Source organism: Gossypium raimondii, chromosome 4 (assembly GCF_025698545.1).
Source record: "Gossypium raimondii isolate GPD5lz chromosome 4, ASM2569854v1, whole genome shotgun sequence".
In the NCBI taxonomy this organism is placed as follows: domain Eukaryota; kingdom Viridiplantae; phylum Streptophyta; class Magnoliopsida; order Malvales; family Malvaceae; genus Gossypium; species Gossypium raimondii.
This window is the reverse complement of record NC_068568.1, coordinates 36,361,771-36,384,966: the sequence shown is the minus strand read 5'-3', so window position 1 is coordinate 36,384,966 and position 23,196 is coordinate 36,361,771. Positions and strand designations below refer to the sequence as shown.

Here is a 23,196-nt window from a genome sequence, read left to right as displayed (position 1 = left end):
CTCCCGTCATCACTTATCATTAGTAGTATAACTACCAAGAAATTCCCAGTAATTGTCTGTCGAATCATAATCGAGAAACCCGGATTATCGAACTCTGACTGATGCTTTTGACATGTTTACATCTGTAACTTTCAACTGATATTTGTTCCCATTTTCCTGGAAAGTGTCAAGCAATATCATTTTACACAAGTGTGATAGCTTCAACATTCGGGATGACTTTAACCCATAATAACATTTCCTAATTAGAAATGATCTGATAGATATATTTCTGTACCATGTCCTCTAGAATATGAATTCTTCATTCAGTCAGTCTATTTATTTACTTGTGAATGCACAAAATTTATTCCCGGACTTGAGGATAAACTTAAAAATGTATAACTCAATTTACTTTTCAAATGAATAACCCGCTCTAATTAAAAGAACTGAGTCTATTTTATCAATTGAATAATTACATTTCAGAATAACTCTTTCTTCTTATTGTTGAGATCATAATTCCCTTAGAATACCAATCAAAGATCTTTACAAACTGTATTAACTCAAACAAAACATAACATCTCGTCTTAACTCGTTGACATAAATCATGATTACCTAAGGAATGAGAACCAATATACAAGTTTAAGATTGATCTTCCACCATTTACACTTTTACCGATGTCTGCCCCTTCACAAAAGCTAGAAAAGGGATATATATAATAGAGCTATCTTAATTATTAACATCGAAGCTTTGAACCATACCGGAGCCACAAACATCAGATGAATTAAAAACCATAGTACTTTAATAAGATCGACGTTTCAATCGTATAGATAAAACAATACCTCAACATCAATGGTGCATTCCAAAGAAAAAGAGAAAAAATCGAATGTAATTCTAGTAACAACTAGTACAAGAACACAACCTCTAAAAACCTGAGATTTGTATAACCGTGATTCCATGATCGAACCAAGAATCATAACTATAATAGATATATTTATCTCAAGTAAATATATATATCCTTTTTAGATGAACCACATTTGATAGAGTAGACCATAAGAATGATAAGAAAATCGATATAATGAAATCCAAGATATAAATGTCTACTGAATTTTCAGGAATACAACCCATATTGAATGATAAAGAGATTGATGATACCCTAAAGAAAATCCAGAAGAAAAGTATCACTCATACACATTAGAATCAATTGTGATAGAGACAACATAAATTGCATATATATAATTCGAACATCAACCAAGAGAAGAAATAAAATAACATCAGATGAATCTTATCGTTGAATCTTCTATCGAATATAATGAAATAGAATGCCAAAGAAAAATAAAGTAATGCCGATCATAATCAACCAGACTAACAATACCTTTGTTTAACATTATGTTTAGCCAACATTTTTATATGATAAGAATCACCTCTAAAGATGGAAAATTACATATACCTCGAAGAGTAAATGAACATATAGAATACCAAGAAGAGATTGTCATAAGCCACTCGACTATAATCGCTAGATTCAGATATATTTATAATTCAAACATTATTCCACTGACTATTACAGTCATCATAACCTCTTATCATCCCATTCACTAAAGAAATCAATTCAGAATAAATTTTGGTTAACTCGTTCTTTAGATACCATACCTGAATAAGTTGATTAGTCGAGATTAACTTCTTCTTTAACAATGCCATTGCATAATCTGAATAATCTTTAAAAAAATTGATATCTCTTCTAAAACTGTCTTTACTTGCTAACCCATTCTTAGCTCTGACCACATTATTAATCATTCAGCCACTGAACTCATCGGTTTCACACTTATGAGATTAATCAATCTAAATCTTGTGAATTTTGTTGTATAAGACTATACAGGTGAGGGGGTGAAGGTCGTAAAGCCTTTAAATTTGACGCTCATATATACACACGTATAACATAAGATTTATCATCAACATACATTATAAATCATTTATTCATACCTTTATGAGTCTCTACTCATCATAAGCAACTTTTTAATCAAATACTTGAGTATCTTTGTCTATAAGTAAAACAAATCTCATCAGAGTCGGGAGATATCACACTATCACAGGTTATATAATGACATGTATTTCTAGACTTCACACATGTTACGTTCAGTCTGATAACTGACTAAATCGTAGCTCTAATACCAATAAATGAAACACCCCTAACTAGTATCTGTCGTCGAAATAGGGTTACGGAGCATTACCGAAGTTTACGTTTCAAAACTATCAAAAATTTTAAAGCATTTAATTCATATCATCAATCACAGCAAAACCAATCAATAACAGATGCAGTCCCTTATACTAGCCCTCGAGGATGTAAAAACACATTAGAAACAAGTGAGGACTAAGTCGAAAACATATAGCGTTTTTTAGAAAAAGATGAAAATTTACAAACTACAGAGGTCACACGTCCCCTGTTTATACTTCGGTACCCCTGATTGCACATACGTGCCCCTGTTTGTACTTCGGTACCCCTGAATGCATTTATGTGTATTATTTATACTCTAGTAACCTTGAAGGTTAGTAGTACATTGATTGTATCTAATTGTGTTAAATTGAATATAATACTATGATCTTACAAAGTTATGTAAATTTACCGGTTCTTATGGATTATTTTGTAGAGATATGTTGCTGACATTTTGGAATGATCAATCAACCAGCTCGCACTATCCATCGAAGTTGGTAGTTTTTGTGTCCCTTAGGGTAGTGGCATGTATATGTGGCTAAATATGTTAGTTAGATACAATTTGATACTTTACTATGTCATTAGGTATTCTATCATGCTTGTAAATAGGTTTCTTTTTGGTGTAATTAGAATGGTATGGAAGTGAATACTTGTGGTATGTTTTGATATATGATTGAACTAAGTTATTATGAAAGAAATGGATATATGTTGATATGTTTTAGTGGTTGATGTCTTGATTTAATTGTGGTGTCTATGAAGGGCACATTGGTTGATTGATATTAGGACATTGAAATGGTATGTTTTGAGATGATATGGTAATGGTGAATTGTGGCATGACTGGTAAGTTTTGATCTAGTTATTGATGATTTAAGTGTGGTAAAATATGCATGTTTAGATAAGTGTTGTTGTGTGTATTTGAGGTACCTTTGAATGACATATCGGTTAGTTTAATTTAGGGTATTGAAATAGCATATATATATGTATGTTTAGGTATGGTTTGATGTCTTGTAGGTGTTCACAAATGGTTTAAATGATTATGCATGAATTGGTGTTTGGAATGGCTATTTTTTGGTGAATTTTAGGTTCACACGGCCTGAGACACGGGCATGTGACTTAACCGTGTGTGACACACAAACTGGCGACATGGTCGGTGTCTCCTGAAGATTCCTTTGTGTGAAAATTAGTGAGTTACATGACCTAGTACACGGTATGGCACACGGGCGTGTAGGGCTATTTTGAGAGTTACACGGGCATGTGACACGGTCGTGTGACCCTATTCAGAGAGTTATATTGGTGAGGACATGGGTTGAGACATGGCCGTGTGTCCCTAGTTTGAAGGTTACATAACCTGAGACACGGACGTGTGTCTCAGATGTGTGAGGCATACGGCTTGGCCGCACGGCTGTGTGACCCCTGTTTCCTAGAATTTTGTGAATTTTTCTTAGATTTTCCAAATATTTTCAATTCAGTCTCGAATAGTTTCAAAGGTATTTCTTGGGCCTCGAGGGCTTGATTTAGGGACAGTATGTGTATGTATGATTGATTTATGATATGTTTATAGTATAGAATGATATTATGTTTAGATGTTTTGGTTGTACGGTAATGCTTTGTAACCCTAATTCGGTGGTGGGTACGGGTTAAAGGTGTTACATTTAGTGGTATCAGAGCTACAATTTAGTTGATTCTAGGACTAATGTAGCGTTGTAGAGTTAGTATATATACATGCCACATATACCCTGTGATAGTGTAATACTGTTGATCCGTTCTAATATTGTATTTTTTTTATAGATTCAAGATGTCAATTGAATCAAATCGAGCTGTAGTTAACGAAGTTGAAAGTAATGTTCAAGCTTCTAATCCTGAAGCAAGTAATAGTGCGTCAATTCCACAATCTTTTAGTGACGAAATGAAAAATGTATTCCTCGAAATGATGAACCTGTGGTTCAATGAATTCAAACGAGCGAATCTAGCAACTCTGCCACCTCCACCCTCTAATGTGCCTTCACCAGCACCTCTGGGTTTTCAAAATCTTGTACCAGTGATGATTAATCTCATGTTAATAGATAAAGTTAGAAATGTGGAGCGGAGGAATTCAAAGGCAAGGTGGATGATAATCCTACAAAAGTCAAGTGTTGGCTAATGAATACAAAGAGAGTCTTGTTGGAGTTTATGTGCACCCCCGAAGATTGTTTGAGATGTGTTGTATCACTACTAAAAGATGAAGCATATTTATGGAGGGACACTTTGAGCACGATGACATTGAGTGATTGTATTAATTGAGATTTCTTTCAGGCTAAATTTAAGAAGAAGTATGTTAGCCGATTATTTATTGACAAGAAAAAGAAAGAATTTCTTGAGTTAAAACAAGGAAATCGGATTGTAGCTGAGTATGAACATGAATTTGTGCAGTTAAGCAAGTATGCCCATAATATTGTATCAAATAAGGAGGAAATGTGTATTAGATTTGAGAATGGGTTGAATGATGATATTCATATTTCTGTATCAATATTAAAGTTACGAGAATTTGTAGAATTTTCAGAGCAGGCTCAGAAAGTTGAAGAAATTTACAAAAGTGACAGTTAGATTCGAAGTTTCGAGACTTTAACAAAAGAGGGTTGTTCAAGCCTACTCAAACGTCTCCATCAAAGAAATTTAGAAATGATACAAGCCGATTAGCTGCCCCTTCATAGTTCACTGGTAAATAGAAACTGGGGCAAAATAATCTCCTGTTTGTTAATTCTCTAGCGGCTAGTGTTGGAAGTGTAGGAAATATTGAGAGAACTATTCCTGTTTGTGATGAATGTAATAAAAGACATTTTGGTAAATGTCGACCAAAGTTGGCAGCTTGTTTCCGTTGTGGGTTTACCAACCATTTCCTTCGTGATTGTCCGAAAAAGAAAATGATTTTGGTAATCAATTAAACAAGCTTGAAGCAACTTCTCAGAGAGGTAGACGATCTGGAAACGCCAGGAACACTACTCCTGGTCGAGGAAAGAATATCGAGATGAATGAACGGTTTAAAGCGAGAACACCAGCTAGAGCTTATGCAAACAAAGCTCGTGAGGAAGCTACTCCCCAGAAATTATTGTAAGTATTTTTTCTCTCTCTTTGATATTGATGTATTGCATTGATTGATCCTAGATTAACTCATTCGTATATATGCACTGCATTAGTAGACAAAAAGAAATTACTTGTTGAGTTCGTTGAATATACTGTCATAGTTACGAATCCCTTGAGTCAGTGTGTTTTAGTTAATCAGATGTGTAGATCGTGTCCACTAAAAATTAAGGGTTATGATTTTCCCACTAGTTTGATGTTGTTACCTTTTGATGATTTTGATATCATTCTGGGAATGGACTGGTTGTCTGAGCATGATGCAATAGTGTGTTGCCAAAGGAAGCAAGTTAGTTTGAAGCGTTCAGATGGTAAATTTATTTTGTTAAGACAGATGGAGTAGATTCTATTATAAATGTAATTTCGGCATTGAAAGTTCAGAAATTGATTAAAAAGGGTTGTAAAGTTTATTTAGCCTATGTTCTTGATTCAAAAATGAATGAATCAAAAGTCGAACAAGTGCAAGTAGTTAAGGAGTATGCTGATGTTTTTCCTAAAGAACTTTCTGGGTTGCCACCAACACAAGAAGTAGAATTTGTGATTGAACTTGTGCCTGGAACAGCTCCAATTTCGATAACACCGTACAGGATGGCCCCTATAGAATTAAAAGAGTTGAAAATACAGTTACAAGAGTTGTTAGATTGCGAATTTATTCAATTGAGCGTATCACCTTGGGGCACTCCAGTTTTGTTTGTGAAGAAGAAAGATGGGTCAATAAGACTATGTATAGATTATCGACAGCTGAATAGAGCTACCATCAAGAATAAATACTCGTTATCTCATATTGAGGATTTGTTCGATCAATTAAAATGAGCTACAGTGTTTTCGAATATCGACTTGAGATCCAAATATTATCAGCTACGAGTTAAAAATCAAGATGTACCAAAAAATGTATTCAGAATTAGATATGGTCACTATAAATTTCTGGTGATGCCATTTGGTTTCACCAATAATCCTGCAACATTTATGGATTTGATGAATCGGGTGTTTTAACGATATTTAGATCGGTTTGTTGTGATATTCATTAACGATATTCTGATCTATTCACTGAACAAGTCGGATCATGCCGAACATTTAAGAGTTATAATGAAAACTTTGTGTGAAAAACAACTGTATGTGAAATTTAGTAAATGTGAATCCTAGCTGCGAGAAGTAAATTTTCTAGGATATGTTATTTTTGCGGATGGAATCAAGGTTGACCTAAATAAAATATTTGTGATTGTTGAATGGAAAATTCTGAAAAATGTTTTTAAAGTTTGAAGTTTCTTGAGATTAGCTGGATACGATTGATGATTCGTTAAAAATTTCTCGATCATTACTTCACCTATGACCAGGTTATCGTTAAAAATACGTGGAATTTGCTTGGTCTGATAAACGTCAACAAAGTTTTGATCAACTAAAAAGCATGTTAATAGAAGCTCTAGTATTAACTCAGCCTAAATCTGGTATGACATATGTTGTTTACAGTGATGCATCTCTCAACGGTTTAGGTGTTGTGTTAATGCAGACAAGGAAAGTAGTAGCTTATGCTTCTCGATAGTTAAAGCTACATGAAAAAATTATCCTACTCATGATCTTGAGCTTGTCGCGATCATCTTCGCTTTGAAGATATGGAAGCATTATTTATATGGTGAGAAATGTCACGTGTATATTGATCACAAAAGCTTAAAATATTTAATAACCAAGAATGAGTTGAATCTGAGGCAGCGACTTTAGTTATAACTACTGAAAGATTATGATTTGGTTATTGATTACCATTCGGGGAAGACTAATGTGGTTACGGATGCACTCAGTAGGAAATCATCATTGTTTGCACTTCGAGCGTTGAATAGTCATATGGCTTTGAATACCAATGGTTCTGTACTGGTGGAATTGAAGACTAAAACCTTATTTCTGCAACGAATTCAAGAATTGCAAAATGACGATATGAAGTTGATAATGAAACTAAGCCTAGTTCGGGATAATTTGACTACTGAACACAATATTGGTGATGATGGTATATTGTGTTATCGTAATAGAATTTGTGTTCCAAATAATTCAAATTTGAAACATGATATTCTATCTGAGGCTATATATTCCATTCATCTGGGTAGCACGAAGATGTATAGTGATTTGAAACAGATGTATTGGTGGTCAGGTATGAAATGAGAGATTTCAGAGTTCATATCAAAATGCTTGGTATGTCAGCAAGTTAAAGTCGAACATCAGATACCTTTTGGTTTATTACAACCTGTGATGATTCCAGAATGGAAATGGGAACGTGTTATGATGGATTTTGTATTGGGATTACCTCTATCTCCGAGAAGGAAAGATACTGTATGGGTCATTGTAGATTGTTTGACGAAATCCGCGCATTTCATTCTAGTGCGTATGGATTTTTCACTTGAAAGATTGACAGAGTTGTATGTTTTCGAGATAGTTAGACTGCACGGTGTGCCAATTTTTATTATTTCTAACAGAGATCCATGATTTATGTCTCGATTCCAGAGCAAGTTACATGAGGCTCTACGTACTCAACATCATTTTAGTACAACGTTTCATCCACAGACCGATTGTCAGTTTGAGCAAGTTATTCAAACACTCGAAGATATGCTTCGATATTGTGTTTTAGAGTTCAAAGGTAACTAGGAGAGATTTCTGTCGTTGGTAGAATTTGCACATAATAATAGTTATCAGGCGAGCATTAAAATGGCATCGTGCGAAGCTCTATATAGTCGAAAATGCCGAACTCCATTATATTGGACTGAGATAAGCAAGAAAAAGTTATTCGGTGTTGATTTGATTCAAGAAATCGAAGAACATGTGAAAATGGTACGTGACAGTTTGAAAGCGGCTTCTGATCGTCGAAAATCTTATGTAGATTTGAAAAGAAAATATATAGAGTTTCAAGTCGGTGACAAGGTATTTCTGAAAGTATCGCATTGGAAGAAAGTCATTCGGTTTGGTCAGAAAGGAAAGCTTAGTCCGGGTTTATCGAACTGTACGAGATTATTGACAGGATTGGGCCAGTAGCTTACTGATTGGCTTTTCCTTCAAAGTTTGAAAAGATTCATAATGTATTTCATGTGTCGATGTTACGACGGTATCGATCAGATCCTTCACATGTGATATCGACAGTTAATGTTTTGATTTAGTCTGATATGACATACAGTGAAGAATCGATCAGAATTCTAGCTCGAGAAATTAAAGAATTAAGAAATAAAAATATAGCTGTAGTTAAATTTCTCTAGCAATGACACGGAATAGAAGATGCTACCTGGGAATTGAAAGAAGCTATGAAGTGTAATACCTGAACTTATTTTCTAGTAAGATTTTCAGGGACAAAAATTCCTTTGGGGGGGAAAGTTGTAACAACCTACTTTTAGTGGAATCTGAATAGTGGTTTTGGGACCACAAATCTGATGAGTAAATTATTATTTTATTATTTATTTAGTGTTTACGGGGTTTTATTAGGGTCGTATTAAAATTTCGTTAAGAAATTTTAATGTTTAAATGCTCAATTTAGTGAAAAGGACTAAATCATAAAAAGTGAAAAAATTAAATTCTAATTGTTAAGAGAGTCAAATAGCTTTATAAGTTAATGTTAATGGACTTGATTGGTAATTATACCATATATGTTAATAGTGGATGTACATGGATTTGGTATTATTGAAATTTTGATAATTTTAAAAAGAAAAAGGTAAATTAGTAATTAAAACTAAAAATAACATAAGAAAACATGTCTATCTTCTTCAATTCATCTCATCTCCACCGAAATTCACCATAGAAAGGAGCTAGGACATTTGGTCAAGGTGATTTCATTGCATATCAAAATTTGGATCAAAAATACAATAATCGAGGAAAAGGGAAAATACCGGACTAGTCCTTGTGAGTCGTTCAGAATTGAATATTAGGTAAGTTCATAGTGTTTTAATATGTAAATGAATTTCTATTTGTACTTTCATATTATGGTTCTTTAGTTAAAGTTTAATATTTAATTATTGAATGTTTGCACATATGTGCCCTTATTTATACTTCGATACCCCTGTTTACAATTCTAATTAGACCAAAAAGAAACCTATTTACAAGCATGATAGAATACCTAATGAGATAGTTAATAAAGTATCAAATTGTATATAACCAACATATTTAGCCACATATACATGTCACTACCCTAAGGGACACAAAAACTACCAACTTCGATGGATAGTGTGAGCCGATTGATTGATCCTTCCAAAATGTTAGCAATAGATCTCTACAAAACAATCCACAAGAACCGGTAAGTTTACATAACTTAGTAAGATCATAGTATTACATTAAATTTAACACAATTAGATACAATCCATGTAGTAAGATCATAGTATTACATTCAATTTAACACAATTAGATACAATCCATGTACTACTAGCCTTCAAGGTTACTAGAGTATAAACAACACACGTAAATGCGTTCAGGGGTAACAACACACGTAAATGTGTTCAGGGATACCGAAGTACAAACAGTGGAACATATATGCAAATAGGGGTATCGAAGTACAAACAGGGGCACATATGTGGAAGTGAATACTTTTGGTATGTTTTGATTTATGATTGAACTAAGTTATTATGCAAGAAATGGATATATGTTGATATGTTTTAGTGGTTGATGTCTTGATTTAATTGTGCTGTCTATGAATGGCACATTGGTTGATTGGTATTAGGACATTAAAATGGTATGTTTTGAGATGATATGGTAATGGTGAATTGTGGCATGACTGGTAAGTTTTGATCTAGTTATTAATGATTGAAGTGTGGTAAAAGATGCATGTTTAGGTAAGTGTTGTTGTGTGTATTTGAGGTGCTTTTGAATGGCATATTGGTTAGTTGAATTTAGGGTCTTAAAATAGCATATATATATATGTTTAGGTATGGTTTGATGTCTTGTAGGTGTGCACAAATGGTTCAAATGATTATGCATGAATTGGTGTTGGGATAGCTAGTTTTTGGTGAATTTTAGGTCCACAGGGCATGAGACACAGGTGTGTGACTTAGCTGTAAGTGACACACGGCCTGGTGACACGGTCGTGTGTCTCCTGAAGGTTCCTTCGTATGAAAATCAGTGAGTTACACGACCTAGTACATGGCATGGCACACGGGCGTGTGGGCATATTTCAAGAGTTACACAGTCGTGTCACAGGGCCGTGTGACCCTACTCAGAGAGTTATACAAGTGAGAACATCGATTGGGAAACAACCATGTGTCCCTAGTTTGAAGGTTACACGGCCTAAGACACGGACGTGTGTCTCAGTCGTGTGAGGCATATGGCCCAGCCACATGGCCGTGTGAACCTTGTTTCCCAGAATTTTGTGAATTTTTCTTAGACTTTCCAAATGTTTTCAATAGTTTCAAAGGTATTTCTTGGGCCTCGAGGGCTCGATTTAGGGACAATATGTGTATGTATGATTGGTTTATGATATGTTTATAATACTGAATAATATTGTGTTTAGATGTTCTGATTGTACGGTAATGCTCTGTAACCTTAATTCGGCAACGAGTACAAGTTAGGGGCGTTACAAGTACTCCTTTAGACATCCATGCTCCTTCCTTTAGAAATGGTTGATGGTGTTATTTGTCAAGCCTACAACCATCACAAACACTAGTTTTTTCTTCAATTGTTGACAACTCGTACACTGTTTTCTTTTGAGCAAGCAACTTAAGACTTTTGTAACTCAAGTTCCCAAGTCTCTTGTGCCACAAACAAGATTCATTTTCTTCTTTGACCGTCAAGATGAAGCTCTTCTAGTTCTGAAAAGATAGTGGAAAGCTTCTATTATTGGTCCTTTTAATTTTAGCTACAATTTTCCCTTCCAAATAAAAGATTTTGTACTTTTGGTTCTCAAAGGATAGAGAATAATCATGCTCCAAAAGTTGTCAAATGCTCAATTTTCATCTAATGCTGGCAGATAAAGAGTATCATGGATAACCTTGTTTCCTTGCCTCGTTTTGACTCTAATGTTGTCATTGCCTTGAACTTCAACACATTCACCATTATCCAATTTCTCCTTTGGGCAAATTGTGGAGTCCATATTGAGAAAAGCCTTTTTATCTCCCATCGTGGGGTTGCTGCAACCGTTGTCCAAATACCATACATTTTTTTTGCTCCTTAGAAGCCTTATGAAAAGAAAAGAACATGTTTTCCTTGAACATTGTTGTAGATTGTGCTTGAGGAAGCCATAACCAATTTTATTTTCACACAACACTCTTACTTTGTAAGGATCTCTAGCTTTGTTTATCACTTTGTTAGAAAGAATCTAGAGATGGTGAAGGGAAGATGGAATGAAATTTATTTTTTTTCTCATATCATATTGTCTTAAACTCTTCTACCACATCTTCTACTACAATGTTTTCATTATATACAACTATTTATATATCTGTTGCAAGTGACTATAAGTTTCTATTCATGCATCTTAATGTGACCCTTGATTTACTAGATTCATGCATCTCAGTCACTTTGGTTAAATACAACATTGATGACATTACATTGGACTGACCCATTATGAGTATGTTTCTTGGATTATTATGTAATTGTCACGACATTACTCATAGTGATTAATATGTATATGATCCTCAGACTTGAGATCATCATAATCCTAACATCGTGAGTAGTATATCTTGATACAGTCAAACGTACACCGTAATTGGTTGTTCTATAAAGGCTGATGTTGGATATACCACAATCGATGTAGAGGGATATGGTTGGTCGATATAGAATAAGTCCCTCCTACATAATGGGAGTAATATCTTAGGCCACTTGATTAAGTGAGACTATAAATGCATGGCCATGCTCAAATAAGTTGATATGAGATGTCATACTTATTTGTATGTCGTAGTTTGCTTAAGATATCAAGGAACATTGAATGAACTATGCAAGTGTGACTATTACATGACTTGAGTCCAATCCAGAGATAAAGGACTTAAGGATTATTGCATAAAAGGTTAATCATAAAAATGTTATGTCGAATGATGATCTCTTGTGACTTAGGTAGCAATGATGCATTGCTAGATGCCACTCATTGTTTGTAACATTGGAATCGTTCTAGTATTACTGCTAACGTTATAGGAACCTACAGGGTCACACCCTATAGTTGAAATGAACGGAATAAGCCATAGTTGGTATTGTTTTTGGGGGTCGCTTGAATTAAATTAATTATAGAATTAATTTAATTTGGTAATCAAATTTCTAACACATTCTGTACAAGGTTGTTGTACGCATAATGAGGACATGAATTTGGTTAGCATATGAATTCAAATAAATATATGGTTTACCGAAATTATATTATAATTAATGTAATTATAATTTTCAGTTTAAAATATTATTATATTTATTTAATTCGTAAAAACCCTAAAAATAATAGATATATAAGGATCCCGTTTTTTCTTTGCTTGGGTCTAGCACTCGTCAAAGAAAAATCACTTTCAAAACTATTTTGGGGATTTCTTCCGTTCGTAGTCAACTGGGTCGATTACGTAGAGGCTGGGATCACGATAAATTACGGCTTGGTTCGACAGCAAATTAGACTACTCGTTGTTGAGGCGTTGCTGTCTACTCTGAATAAACATTAGGTAATTTCGCAACCTTTTCACCCCGATTCGTTCCTCACACATGGATTTCTGGTTGGGATCGCCGAATTATTATTTTTCCGCTGCGCCATAGGGGTGTCGGCGATCCAACAAGACATGTAAAATAACCTATATATTTCACGAATATAAAAATATGTCAAAATTTATATAAAATAAATAATTGAAGTATAAAAAATTAAATATAAGTTTATAATATTTTCTTTTTCCAAAAAATTTATATTATTCTAAGATACGAAAATAATATAAGCACTAAGACAGTTTTATCGTAATTCACTTGTAAAATAAATATCTACCAACAAGTGGTTGCGTGCAATAGTTCGCACTCTTAATGAGAGAACATAGGTTCGAACCTTGGAGGCAACTTGTTGGGATGAGCAATCATGGACCCCAAACATGGATAGTAAAAGCGCATATATATATATATATATATATATATATATATATATATATATATATATATATATATATCTAATTCAAGTCTGCCATGCATTTGTGCCATGTAGTTTGACTTTGCATGTGGAACTGCCTTCAATGTTACTTCACATGTCACTACAGGACATTCATATATCTTCACAAGTATTACTGTTATAGTATTTCACCAACTAAATTACATTGAAACGCAGGCTTGGTTTCTTCATATGAATTTAGTATTTCACCTACTGAATTTACTTTGATCCCTCCCATTTCTGTCTTGGTCTCCAAAACAAACAAATAAATTTAAAAAACATTTCATCCCCCACATCTAGTTTATCAAAAATACCTCTACAGATAAGCTAAATCCGTCCATTCTAGCAATTATAAATAAGCAACCCAATGCCATGTGATTTCTTTGCACTGCAACCCCTTCATAGCTTTATCATGACCCCAAATTTCACCATTTAGTTTTGTTCACGGGTGTTCAGTGCCTGAGTTAGCCTCAATTATTGCTCCTAAATTACCCTTCCCTACATGCTTTTGACTCCATAGTTCCGGACAGCCGAGTTACATGCCCCTTTTACTCACTCCATTAAAACAGATAAGCAAGCAACGAGTCAGCTGCTTCAACCACGGAAGGAGAAAATCAAGAACACGAGATAGTGGAAGGTTTAGCTGATTCCAACCCAGAAAATCTTCCCTTTTGTAGGTACTCCACTCAGTTTTCAAGTTTCAATTAATTCATGATTTTGCTAGTACTGATATCACAGTTGATGCAACTTTTATCCCGTTATCCCCTCACTATTTTTTCTTCAGAACAACACGTGAACAACTTTAATGTTTTCCCTTTACCCTACATGTGATGTGAAGCCCTCTTTTTTTTCTTAAATGCCTCCTCCCACTCATTTAAACCATCAGCAATGCATGCGTGACTTTTAAGCTTTAAATTCAGAGCTAATTGTTGGACTCTTTGAACTAAATCTTTCTGTTAAGCATCAAAGGAGTCTTGCTTATGCCTTGCAAGAGTTGCACATTGTATTATCGCATAGATTCTTTGCTAACTAGTCTTTTTGCATGCTAATTTGAGCTAGGGAGAATCTTGAGCAAGTGATTTTGAGCTTATTATAAACTTTTGGTCTAAAAAATAAAACCCCACAATGAATGTGACAAATGAAGGCACTAACCCACATAAAACAAGCTACTCTCTTCTCTCTCCTACCCCATCAAGTCCACATATTGCCAAAATACATTCACATGTCTATGTTTTCTTGTGAAAAAGGATAAAGTTCCTCCACTTTTGCTTACAGTTGTATCTCCACCAACTACTACTACTACTACTACTATCCTCTATCCACACTCCAAAACCCATCTTCAACTTCATGGTAAATGCTCTATAAGCTATTCATTGAAGCCAACCATTCATAGGGAAAAGCTATGTGGAAGTTTGTCTCTCATCTCCCAAAATTTGCTGCCATGAACCTAATGATTCTCTTCCTTTTTTCTTCTCTGTTCATTAAGGCATTCTCTTTGAAACCTGAGCCAGCAAAAAATAATGCCCAGATCACTGTCATGGGCCTTGTTTATTGTGACATTTGCTCCAACAACAGCTTCTCCAGACACAGCTACTTCTTACCAGGTGAAATTTCTCAACAACGACCTACGGTTTTTTCCAAGTTTTGCTGTTTTGTTCTTTGGGTATTATTTACTAAGTTAAAAGAAAGCATGGTTCTAATTATCGAGATATTGTGTAAACCAGGTGCAGAAGTTCAAATAGCCTGCAACTTCAGGGCATTTGTTCCAAAAACAAGAGAACAAGTATCATTCTCAGTCAACAGAACTACAGATAAACATGGAGTTTACAGGTTGGAAATACCATCAGTTGATGGGATCGCATGTGCAGAGGCAGCCATTGCATCATCTTGCCAGGCAAGCTTAGTTGGGACCTCATCTACTTCATGCAACATTCCTGGTCACAGAAGCACCACTGATCAGATAGCTATCAAATCCAGACACCCCAATCTCTGCATTTACAGCCTAACTGCGTTGAGTTTCAGACCATCAAAAAGAAATGTTGCCTTGTGTGGGAAGTAAAGCAACACTCCTTTACAGCATCCATAAGAATATTTCTTTTGGCAACTTTTCCAATTTATCTCTTTTTAAACACACAAAAAAGCCTTTTGTTTTTGAAGATAAATCCAATCTCCTCATCGTTAGCTATCCTGTGTGAAGGTTCTTTCCATTTCTCAGTCTGCACATAATACAAGAGATGGAGAAACCTTAAATTTTAAATACCCTTTTGCCTGGCAGCATTACTTGGTGCTCTTTATAGAAGAAGAAAGGGCAATCTAGTACTAAGCATTTTCATCCTTGCATTGTTTTTATGCTTTGTGTGAGCACAGTAAATTGTGCCCAGGTCAAGCATGTGGACACACATGAATATTTACCATATTTTATTTGGATTGGTTTTTAGTTACAGTGTATGAAATGTATGATGTCACCAAAGATATGAGTAACAACAGTCTTTTAATGAAATCTGAAAAAAGATATGGGTTTTATTCCAAAAAGAAAAAAAGAAAAAAAAACCTCTGAAAAAAAGCTTAAATGGTGAAGATACTCTTACATTTTGCTTATAAAACCATTGCAAGTTCTTTTCAACTTTCAAGAAGAGAAAAACAGTGACCAGTCATAGTCCAGCTTCCAGATCCAGTACTGAATCACTTTCTAGTTCGATCATACTCTGAAGCTTAGATGTTGTTGATCATTTCTCACAATAATCTGGAAAAAGGGGAGCAGTTATCTCCAAGGTTTTGCAGCTGATAAAGTTGATATACCTCCTAGGAGATCCAGTGTTCCAGCATTATAATTTCATCAAAAGAATCCCGAATTATTCTTTTTCTTGTCAATCATTGGAGAATACTGACACCAAATGCTGCTTACACACTACTATAAGCCAAGTCTTGCCCCTCTAATACATGCCTAACTTCAATCCTCAATACTGATTGGGGCTGATGATATGCTCTGCTAGCTAGGGACTAAAATGTCATACCTCTTCAGTACTGTATCAGATTTATAACTTTGGATATTTCAGCCACAATATCTTTTTGCAAATCTCCTTTGGAATTGGAAGCATGAATCCATTTACATTTGGTATTTTATATATAAAGCATAATAATAAATTTAATCTTTAATCTTTACACTTTTATTTAATTTGATCATTACTATTTTATTTGGAACAAATATGATACTATTTCTTGTTATGTAACACATTAGAAAATGATTTCAAGAATATAAAAATTTCAAAAGTCCAAAAATCATAAATAAAAAAACTATGAAAATAAGCTCTTCAAAATTTTAAAATTCTATATATTTAAATTCTCACCAAAAATTCTATAAATTTCAAAATTCAAAAATAAAAATAAAAATTATGAAGAAAACTTCAAAATCCAAAATAAAATGAAAACCTAGCTTCTCAACCTAATTTTGAATCACAAATCAGAGAGGAAGGCATCTTCAAGAGTTTGTGACTTGTTAGAATAAAATAATTTATGAATCTCAAATACTAAATTTTAAATGCTTATATTCACGTCCCAAAAAACAGCTACTGTATCTGTTGTTAGAATTTTGTGTTATTCATTATTACATTTCTTTCAAATAAACTAATTAACTACTGAGGTATTATGTACCCAATGTTAAAGCAAGAAACAAAAGCTAAACCAGAAACAGATGAAGATTCAAGAATAGTATTTTTCTCATATCAATGAATGCATGTCCAGTGCATGCATTTATACACATGCATTTGCACACGTGAGGTCTAACTGACGTAAACCAAAATAACTGTTGTTTACCTAATACCAGCTTTAACAAACTAACCACTTTTGTATACAGTTACAACTGCATTACTCTTAACATTCCCCTAGTTATTCGATTTCTGAGTTTTAAGTTCATCAGGTGACAGGACCCTAAGAGCATATCGAAACATAGAAAACATTTTAGGTGTAATTGGTTTAGTTAGAACACCTACAATTTGTTGATCAGTAGGCACAAAGTTGACTTGTAAATGACCCGCAAGAATTTTTTCCCTGACAAAATGATGATCTATTTCAACGTGCTTCTTTTTTGCATGATGTGTGGGATTCTCAGCCACAGAGACTGCAGAGGAATTATCGCACCAAACAACTGGCACTTTTGAGGGAGAAACGCCTACTTCCGCCAACAGTTGTTGAAGCCATAAGAGCTCAGAAACGCAATTTGCGAGACTACGATATTCTGCTTCAGCAGAAGACCTTGACACCACTGGCTGCTTCTTTGAACACCAAGTGATAGGATTTGAGCCTAGGAACACAACATACCCAGAGGTTGATCGACGATCTTCAATGGACGATGCCCAGTCTGCGTCAGAGTAGCATACTAGTTCGAGTTGACCAGGTGTAAGAAACAAACCATGATCCATGGTACCGGCAAGATATCTTAAAACTCGTTTGATTGCCCTCCAATAAGCTTCATTTGGAGCATTCATGAACTGGCTGAGTTTATTTACACTAAATGACAGATCCGGCCGTGTAATACACACATATTGCAGCATCCCTATAACACTTCTGTACAAATGAGCATCTGCCAATGGAGGACTACCATCCGAAGCAGCTAACTTTGGGATACTTACCATAGGTGTTGGCATGGGAGTGGCCTCGGCTAGTCTAGTTTTTTTAAGTAAGTCGACAATATACTTCTTCTGACTAAGTAGAATTCCCTGTTTAGTGTGCTGGACATCAATTCCCAGAAAAAAATTGAGCTCTCCCATATTTTTGAGAGCAAATTTTTTATGAAGATCCAGTACAACAGCTGCTATTTCTTGATCTGAACTGCCTGTGAGGACAACATCATCAACATAGACCATGAGCAGTAGACTCTTTCCGGCAGATCCCCAAATAAACAAAGAAGAGTCAGCCTTGGATGCTTGAAAACCAAGCTGATCAATAAGGTATTTCTTAAGGGTTTGGAACCATGCACGGGGCGCTTGTCGCAGACCATAGAGACCTTTGTGCAACTTACAAACGAGCTTCTGACCCTAGGAATCACACACTTCAAAGCCAGGGGGTTGTTCCATGTACAACTCTTCAGTCAGTTCACCATTGAGGAAGGCATTATTAATATCAACTTGTCTCAATGACCACCCATTTATAACAGCAAGAGCAAGAACCGTACGAATAGTGGAGGATCGAACCACTGGACTAAATGTGTCACTGAAATCAAGTCCTACATGTTGAGAGAAGCCTTTCGCTACCAATCGAGCTTTGTATCTGTCCACTGACCCATCGGCTTTTTTTTATCTTAAACAACCACTTGCGTCCGACTGCCCTTCGATTGCTTGGCAGTGAGCAGAGTGTCCAAGTGTATTGCAAGTCAATGCCTGTAACTCATCACAAACGGCTATCTGCCATTCTGGAAATGTCATTGCATCGTGAATATCAGAAGGAACCTTGGCTGAAGGACATTGTACTGTGCTCATATAAACCTTGGGTTTGAATGTTCCAACCTTGCTCCTCGTAATCATGGGATGTATGTTGAGAGAAGCCGAATGTGAATCTTGTAATGGTTGAGGAGTAGATGGCCTGGATGAGGTGATTGATGTAGAGGAGACAGGTGTTAATGGTTGAGGTGTAAGTAAACTAGGTGGAACAGTGGGGTTAGGTTGTTGCACGGTTTGATGGTCAGATTGTGAAAAAGGTGTTGTGGGTGAAGGACTAGGTGGTGTAGAGTGATTATGAAAAGAAGTGATGGTAGGTGGGGTAGGATGGGGTTCTTGTCTGAGAGGTAAAACAAGGAGTTTTGCACTAGTCTGAGACACTGGAATAGATGGGGCAGGTGATGAGGAAAAAACTTTGTATGGAAAGGTGCTCTTATGAAATGTGACATGACGTGTAATATAGGTTTTACCAGTTGTATCTTGGCATTTGTAGCCTTTATGTAATGGAGAGTAGCCTAGGAACACACAGGGTGAAGACCGAAACTGGAGTTTAATTTTGTTAAACGGTCGGAGATTTGGAAAACACAGGCAACCAAAGATTCGAAGAAAAGTATAATCTGGCTTTGTTTTAAATAGCTTCTCATAAGGCAAAATATCTCCCAAAGGCTGAGAGGGTAACCTGTTGATTAGGTAGACAGCACTACAAAAAGCTTCATTCCAAAATTTTAAAGGCATGGTAGCATGAGCAAGCATGGACAGACCTGTTTCAACCACCTGTCTGTGTTTGCGCTCGACAAGGCCATTCTGTGCAGAGGTATATGGACAAGAGAGGCGCTAAATAATCCCTTGATGAGCTAGATAGGGCTTTAATGCTTGAAACTCTCCACCCCCATCTGTTTGTAGTACTTGAAGTTTTGCACCAAGCACTCGTTCAGCTTGACGATGGAACTGAGGGAAAACAGTAACAACCTCTGACTTGCTCTTCAAGAAGTAAAGCCATGTATAACGAGAGTAGGCATCAGTGAAGGCAACGTAGTAACGAAACCCGTTGGATACAATTGGGGCCGGCCCCCAAACATCAGCAACTATCAACTGTAAAGGAGAGTTGTATGCAGTAGTTGACTTGGAGAAAGGAAGTTTATGCTCTTTACCCAAATGGCAAGCAACACACTCAACAAGCTTATTATTATCAGTAAACTGAATATTACAATGTGAAAGAGCTTTTGTAAGAATAGCACAACAGGGGTGCCCTAGCCGAGAATGCCAAACATGTAAAGGAAGCATTTTGCTAACTGTAAAACATTGAGCATACTTAGAAGACAGTCCACCTTCAGGTAGTTTTTGTTTGAGATGGAGTCTGTATAAGCCATGATGCACAGAGCCCTTCAGGAGAACCTCTCTAGTCTGCAAGTCACGAACCTGACACTGAGTGGGAAAAAACTCAAACATCACCCTGTTATCTTTAGCAAACTTTGACACAGACAACAGATTTTTAGTAATGCCAGACACAAGCAACAATGATCTCATGTACAATGGTCGAGATCGAGTAATTAGTGACGATTGCCCTGTAGACAGAATAGGGAGAGCTGAACCATTTCCAACAAACACTTTACCTGGTCCTTTGTGTGAGTCACTGTCACCAAGAGAAGTAACTGAATTTGTAAGGTGATGTGTGCACCGAGTCTGGTACCGGGAGTTATCACCATGCTTTGAGGAGTGGCCACATAAGCCTGAGATTGTGCTACGCCAGAGGGTGGTACGCTGACCTGTTGAGACGGGCTACCAACAAACGTGTTAGGCCAGATAGATGGAGAGGGAGTTGAAAAACACCAACCTGGTGGAAACCACTGAACATTTTGTTGAGAAGGTGATGACCACGGTACTGTAGTGGAACCGGAGTTAACCATACAAACATTTGCTTGAGGGGGAGGTCGATAATTACTACTTTTGTAGGAGGAGTCAAACCGATAGTAGCAGCGGTCGACTAGATGCCTAGGTTTTCCACATAGCTGGCATTGAACCCTTGAGCTAGAGAAACGCCCTCGACCATGTCCCTGAGAATGAGTTGATGATTTATAAGCAGGTACAGAACTATTGTCAACACTAGTTGTTTCTGAATTCCGATGAGACACCATGTTGGCCGAGCTAGAGACTTCAGAAATCACAACCTGTTGCCGAGTTTCAGTATCAAGAAGCATGGACGTGACTCCTTGAACTGTGTAAGGCACCTAACTTGCTGTAACAATAGAAATTACAGATTCGTACTCAGCAGAAGGACCATTAAGAATTGCTGTAACATGCTCGCACTTGCTGATAACTTCACCGTAACTGGCCAATGCATCACAACAACCTTTAACCTTCATCAAGAACTCCTTCATACTCAAGTCACCTTTGCGTTGAGAGTGCAGAGATCTTCGATAGAACATCAATTTAGAGGTTGTTTGCGTACCGTATAAAGCAACAACAGCATCCCAGATCTTAGCACTGGTGTCCATACCGATGAGATGAGGAAGAACAGTTGGACTAATAGAAGACAACAACCATGATGCAAGCGCACTGTCTTGCTGCTCAAACCGCTCAAATTCTAGATTTGCCTGAAGACGCCGTTATTATCTGAAATAAACTGTGCAGGAGCTTGCTGTGAATCCAAAAACCCTTGAAGCTTATGCGCTTTTAGTGCCAAGAAAACCTGTTGCCTCCACAGTAAATAGGTATTATCATCAAGAAGGATACTAATCTTCTTTGTAGAGAATAACCTATTGTCAACAACACCATCAGCAGCAGCACAATCCATTGCAAAAAAAAAAAAAACAGACGAGAAAGACAACCCAGGAGAGAAACCTTAATTGAATACCATGTTAAAGCAAGAAACAAAAGCTAAACCAGAAACAGATGAAGATTCAAGAATAGTATTTTTCTCATATCAATGAATGCATGTCCAGTGCATGCATTTATACACATGCATTTGCACACGTGAGGTCTAACTGACGTAAACCAAAATAACTGCTGTTTACCTAATACCAGCTTTAACAAACTAACCACTTTTGTATACAGTTACAACTGCATTACTCTTAACACCCAAAAACAAACTAATGGGGTATTTGACTTGCATTCTTCAATTCCTCCTACTTCAATTGCTCATACTATATAATTTTGTTAATAATTAGTTTAGGGACTTCCCTCCTATTCTTCACACACACAAAATTCAGGTACCAATTTGAGTATTAAATCTAAAATCAAGTATTTAATTGGGATTCAAAAAAACTCAAGTATCAAATTTAAAAAAACTTAGGTACCAAATTGGGTAAAAAAAAAACTTAGATGCCAAATAGAACATTAAAGAGAAACTCAGTGCCAAAATATATTAACCCAATTTAAAATTATTTTGCATTTCTAAAAATATGTTGCAATTTTATATATATATATTTTTGAATTTTTTACATTTTTATTTGAAAGATTTTTTCATAGTTTTTGAAATTATAATTTTATTTAGGAGTTTTGAATTTATTATTATTATTTTATAGTTTGTAAACATCAACAATGAAAATTTTATGGTGATTTGGGTCCAAATAAAATAGTGAAACCAAATTAAATAAATATATAAAATTGGAGAGTTAAATTATGATTATAACTAATATACCAAAATATCAAGAAAAACATTTATTGGTACATTTTTCACAAAGAGACTATTTTACCCTATCAATTTACTTATTTATTGTTTTTAAACTCAAAGAAAAGGCACCAGAAAGCAGTATTTTAAAACCCACATTTGGTGAGTCTAAAGCGACATCTCCATATTGTGGACCATTAGTTGTTTGACACAGCAGAATAAGAAAATTCCAGGTGGAGGACCAATTTATTCCGCTTTACCATAATTTACAATACTACTAAAGGCAATATCCCAAGAAGTAAATGCCACAAGTTCCAGCATGAGTAGTCCGCCACTTTCACACTCTTTTCTTCCTTGGGACAGATGGAAACGTCCATTTCTGAATTAAACCCAATCCACCCACAAAATTAATCGCAACATTGCGGATTTAGATTATATTAATATAATTTATGAATCTCATTTGACTCGATATACAACGTCTAAGTCTGCCTATATTATTTTTTTTAAAATTAAATATATATTTATGTTATTTTAATTTTAATATTTAAAATTTTTATATATTTTTTATTTATTAAAAAATTATACATATCATCTTAACATTCTTTTTTAATGTTTACATTCTAATAGTATTATATATTACCATAGATTTATTATATAAGTGTTATAAATTATATAATATATATATAAAAATATAACCAATCGAGTCGAGTCTTAGCTCGATTGACATTGATATTGTTGTCAGTACATGAGGTTTAAGTGTACTGAAATGTATTATCCTCTTATTTAAGGTCATAGATTTTGAGCTGCTTCTTGT

At 35.4% G+C, this 23,196-nt stretch overlaps 1 protein-coding gene across 1 annotated transcript; it reads left to right on the top strand.

The window, feature by feature from the left end:
- Positions 1 to 14,419: 14,419 nt before the first annotated feature.
- On the top strand, positions 14,420 to 15,840 carry LOC105780144 (uncharacterized). Its single transcript, XM_012604283.2, has 2 exons — positions 14,420 to 14,944; positions 15,065 to 15,840. Exons 1-2 carry the CDS (start codon positions 14,743 to 14,745, stop codon positions 15,397 to 15,399), a joined length of 537 nt encoding a protein of 178 aa, XP_012459737.1. The 5' UTR covers positions 14,420 to 14,742; the 3' UTR covers positions 15,400 to 15,840.
- Positions 15,841 to 23,196: the final 7,356 nt, after the last annotated feature.